At 31.2% G+C, this 5,562-nt stretch overlaps 1 protein-coding gene across 1 annotated transcript; it reads right to left on the reverse strand.

Annotated features, from left to right (window-relative positions):
- LOC144556606 (NAC domain-containing protein 100-like) lies at window positions 1-4,125 on the reverse strand. Its single transcript, XM_078304987.1, has 4 exons — window positions 3,900-4,125; window positions 1,722-1,987; window positions 138-274; window positions 1-10 (listed from the first exon to the last, which is right to left on the reverse strand). The coding sequence occupies exons 1-4, from the start codon at window positions 4,066-4,068 to the stop codon at window positions 1-3; spliced, it is 582 nt and encodes a 193-aa protein (XP_078161113.1). The 5' UTR covers window positions 4,069-4,125.
- Window positions 4,126-5,562: the final 1,437 nt, after the last annotated feature.

The raw sequence follows: 5,562 nt of genomic DNA on the forward strand, positions 1-5,562 counted from the left end.
TCATCGTTTCCTGGGGAATATGATCATGAGGTCCATTGAAGTGCAATAACCCCATATCAATATCAATATCAATATCAATTGTGGGATTATTATTATAATTATCCTGTGATGATGAGCCCATGTGCTCGTTATTATACCCAATTATTTGATTTATTGGTTGAGAAGCACATCCCGTGTCTATTTCTATTGCATCAAATTCCATGGAATTGTAGTCCGTATAAGCTGATTCGTCACCTTTCTTCTTGTAGAATACTCTACAAAGAACCCAATCCTCCTGTGCAAAGTACATGAAATAATTAATTATATTAGATTTGATGATGAGTGATGACAACCCAAGTGTACTGTAGCCTGTAGGAATTGATCATGATGTTATATATTGTGACCTATGACATAACTTGTAAAGTGCAATAAGAAACGAATTAATTAATGCAATAGCGACCCAGCAAAAGAGTAGTTAACAAACTCGATCTCTTAATTAGCTTTCTGTTAATTAATTATGATTATTAATTAACAAGACTACAAATTAAGCTACCTGTCAATGTTGCATTAATATTTCGATAGATATACATAGCTAATTAGTCAGCTTAATTGTAAGAGTTTAATTAATTAACCAAATATGCATTAATTACAAAATATTATCTAGATAAAAGTAATTAAAACAGATTATAACATAAAAAAAAGATTGAGAAAGAAAATAATTTGCTTGTCAATAGAAAAAAGAATCATGCATGTGACCGAGATTTCGGTGCTGTCATGTTGTGATATGGAAAATCTAGAATCACTCCGAACTAAATATATTTAAAAAAGCAGGTTGCAATATTGTAAGCACACATATATATATTCATATGTTTTTATATTAACGAGGTATATCAAGGATCATCATGAGTTGATATGTACGTACAATATTCACTATGAAATATGCCAATGACCTCACTTCTCTTGTGTGTGTGGATATATATATATATATATATATGCAACTCTATCAAATGGGCCTTATTAATTGGTAAGTGGAACATGGTTGCAATAAACCAATGGGGGTAAACAACGGTAGCGCGCATTTCGAAAATATATATGGTTCAATCAAAACAGATGCACTTCGGCTTGCAATTTATCTTCTCATGAATCTGGCACATATACATATATATGTTGGATATATTTCTCATGAGAAACCATATAATATATATTCTACTATCAAAAGCTATTTTTTCTAAGTAGGCTAACCATGTAATCCTTGGGGACCACATGCAAGAGGACAGAGGACTCTGCATTCCAATGTCATATTTATAATCAAATAAAATCATTCAACAATTGTCTTGAGTAACATGCTTATATTATGGAGTTAATTTTCTCAAATATTGCATACTAATAATTATTGTCAAATAATGAACAATAAAATATATTATTTTCGTTAGCAATCTTGCTTGAGAGTTTTTACTTCCATCAAATTTAGGAGACTTAAAAATTTAAAAGAAGGAACTAAATACTTTGGTACTGTGGATCCACATTTATTCTAATATATATATTTTTATTGTTCATTGAAAAAAAAGATATCATATATAAGTTATCATTAGATGATACTCTATTTAAAAAAAATAAAAATATGTACTGAAGAACCAAGATATCCTAGCCAAAATATATATATACTACAATCATTGAAAAACAAAATTACACAACATTGGCATAAAAATTATGCATATATATTAATAGAGATCAATAGTTACCTTAGGAAGAGTATGAGGGTTCTCAAGTCTGAATTCATGCATCACCCAGCTACTCTTTACTCCATTTGGAGCTCTCCCTTGGTAAAACACCAAAGTCTTTCTCATACCTACAATGGCATGGCTATTCGGATTGTATATCGTACGATCCTTCCCCGTTGCCTTCCAGTACCCAGTTTTTGTTGCCCTGTTTGTGCGCAAACCAGTTGCATATTTGCGGTCTCTGAAGCTGAAGAAGTACCACTCATTTGCACTGAGTTTCGCTGTATCTGAAGCACGTTAAGATATTTCAACTTAGAATACATGTTTCATATAACATATGCTTGTACATCAATATTCAATGGTGTTTAGTATGCACAAGCCAATTTATGCAAGTCTTGATTACTACTACTTCTTTGGTATTAATATAACTAAAGCTACACATGCAATAAGAAATTAATTCTCAAATATCATAACTACAAGTGTTTAATATCAATTTGTTTGAAGTAGTACTGTACGTAGTTTCCTAATTTTACCAATTAGTGAGTTAGCTCATGTGCATCGATCATATCAATACATATACAGTAGTAATGTTCTTTCAAGAAAATACATGCAGTGCACATATTGGTCCCAAAAAATTTTATGATTCTTAATTAATTAATTTTCTCTTGAGTTCTATATATGATAGAGTGTGATCGTGTTATTCTTTACTGGTGCCTACATATATAAAAAATACATGATAAAAACAAACTGTAGAATGGCTAATAAGTAATAACATGCATGATGCTGGTTTTTTTGTTGAGGGATCTCCACTTGTTGATAAGTGATGACAATCATATAGACATAGCAGACTTGTGCTTTTACACTTGTAGATAAATAATATTGATAACCATATCATATGAAATATTGGTGTTCTTTATCATGCAAATGGGTCACTGCTAATTTCTTATTTTAAAAAAAAAAAAATCATGCAGAACGGTCCAAGAAATTTTCTTTTGGGATTCGACATTAGATTGTTTTCTTCTACAGAGGTTTCACATGTTAATTAGCGCTAATGTACATATATGTCGTTAGTTAAGTAGATATGACAAAATCTTGAAGAGTTTGTCCTTTCATAAAAGACAACTATCCAAGTCCCTCTTGCTACAGAGAGGTATACATGTAGTGGATGACAAAACTATTCTGTTTTGTAATTTGAATCTTCATTACTCTAATTAGACTAAGCACCAACTATCCAGTTCATGAGACAAAATAATGTGATCTTAGAAATTGCAAGAGGAATATAGACAACTTATGCTCTGTTGCATTGTTAATTTTAAATGAGAGTAATATGATTTCCATAAAGTTATAAATTAAACTAAAAGTTAATTCTCCTAACAACAAAAGGATATAGCTAGGTTATACATATCAAGATATACATATTATATATATATATATATATATATATATATATATATATATAGAGAGAGAGAGAGAGAGAGAGAGAGAGAGTTAATTAAACAACTTAGAGTAGAAATTTAGAAATCAATGATTGTCCTAATTTGTAAAAGAAGACAAACATTAATCTATTGATAAAATCCAAACATAATTAGAAGGTTCTGCATTCACCCTTGAGGAAAAGATGTCTTTAATGCATTGCCTTGTACATTTCCAGAATAGATTTTGAGAATTAATCTTTTGGTGAGTGATCTAGCTAGGTGTGGAGAAATTCGCATGAAGAAACAATTAGTATGAGGAAATATATATTATTGTTCATTAGGAACGAAAAGGTGATCACAACGGAGCATTCAAACATATATAGTTCACTAATTTTCAAGTTCTAATTATGAATTGAAGGAACTAATTTATGGTAGCCTAAGCTGGTCTGCTCGACTATCATTTTATTATGATAAAGATAATCAAAATCCCCAAAATAAGTGAAGGAAAAGCAAAATAATTGAATTATGAATATTGTCACTGAATTAATTAGGAGGTTTATTTTTTAAAATTCCAAAATAACTTATCTGCTATATATCCTACCTTCTTTTAGCTAAAACAGAGAGAGAAAAAGGAAATTTAAATAGATATGTAGAGAACAAAAAAAAGACCAATCATATTCCTCAAAGAATTAAAGCAATGAATAAATAAATTATAAATAGTTAATTAGCACATATATAATCCAATTAAATAAAGTAGGACAGAGATTATTTAATAGAAGCAAACCTGGCAACTCCCATGGCTCAAGAACATGCAAATCCACCTCTACCAATGTTCCTCCGGTCATAGTTTCATTTGTAACCTTCTTTTGCAAATAATGACAAATAAGCTCCTCATCGCTTGGATAAAACCGGAACCCTGGTGGAAGTGTCATCTCTATCTGTCTTAGCCCCATCTCACCTTTCTTCTTCCTTATACACAGGAGGAATTAAGAGAGAAAGAGGGGTTTGTTGGTTGGAATTAATAGTTTGTATGATGTATGATTTTAGGTATTCTTGGGGCCGGGGCATGTATCATATACGGAAGGAACTTTTCTCTCTCCTACTTTGATGTACTCGGATAGCTAACAAACTGTCTTTATGTATGCAACTATGTGTGTATATATATAGAGAGAGAGAAGCAAAAAAAGAATGCTATCTATCCATGGTATATAACTCATGACCTTAGCCATCTACTGAATCAATGTTTTTGTATCGTTGCACTTCGTTGCTGAAAACAACCCTTATGTTATTAAAAGGTTGAGATCCGGATCCGATTGGAATTGATGGGGATAAATTTGGATGTATTTGGCTGATGAAGAGTGAGTATGGGTCGTAATCCATCTTGGATGAAGATGCAACATGATAGCTTGTGATGCAAGGACTTGAGAGAGAAGAAGACCATGCCCACAAGAAAACCCTCCCTCTCTCTCTCTCTCTCTCTCTCTCTCTCTAACTCTCTAGGTTGATAGCTATGTAGAAAGGATGCAAAAAATAACCAAGTTTAATTATCTCTTCTGGCTGAATATGGACTGTACAGTGTGGTAACTGGTAAGGCAAGTTAATTGTTGACACGAGAACTATATAGTATCTTTACTCATTTTATTATATTCATTTGAACAAGTTATATGCATAAATATTATTACATATGTTGTTCCTTTACTTATTTTAATATTCTTTTTTAAGTTTTCTAAATTATTTGGTGAACTTAACATATCATATTGGTTTCAAACAACGAAGTTAAATTGTACGTTGAAACCAATCTATTTCATGAGTGATGCAAAAAAATGATGAACATAATTATTTAGTATAAAATCAAACAATAAAAAAATGAAAAATAATTGTATTAAATTAACTTATAAACATTATTTTTTGGATCCCATGCATGTAATACATGATGTGTAGCATATATATCCCTAGTTTTATTCACATATACACTATCGTACTAATTAATTATTGTGGGCTCTATTTGGAAATAACATGTTGTATTTGTATAGGATGTTGTATATTGATGCGCAGCACACAGAATCCCAAATTGAAATTAATGACCCCACATAACACATGATGTGGAATGTTGGTAGGGAATGGGGAGGAAATAGGCAGTGCCTTAATTGTTTAAGGGACTTTAGTTTGTTTTCTATGAAATTAATTCTGTTTGATTGCGACATGCAAATTAATTTAATGGATGCTCAATCCTAGCTGGCTGGATTAACGAGACCATTTATTATGCTACCATGATTCCATCAGTATAAACCAGTCAGAGTTCTTCTGTGTGCTACCTCGTGGATTAATTGTGGGGCACTAAGTGGAAACTCGTAGCTATATATTTTGTGAGCACAAAATATTGTGATTTATTAAAATTGTAGATGTAATTAATTTGACATATGATCTTTTTAAAATAATAAAAGTCA

The sequence above is a fragment of the Carex rostrata genome, chromosome 7, assembly GCF_964058835.1.
Source record: "Carex rostrata chromosome 7, lpCarRost1.2, whole genome shotgun sequence".
In the NCBI taxonomy this organism is placed as follows: Eukaryota; Viridiplantae; Streptophyta; class Magnoliopsida; order Poales; family Cyperaceae; genus Carex; species Carex rostrata.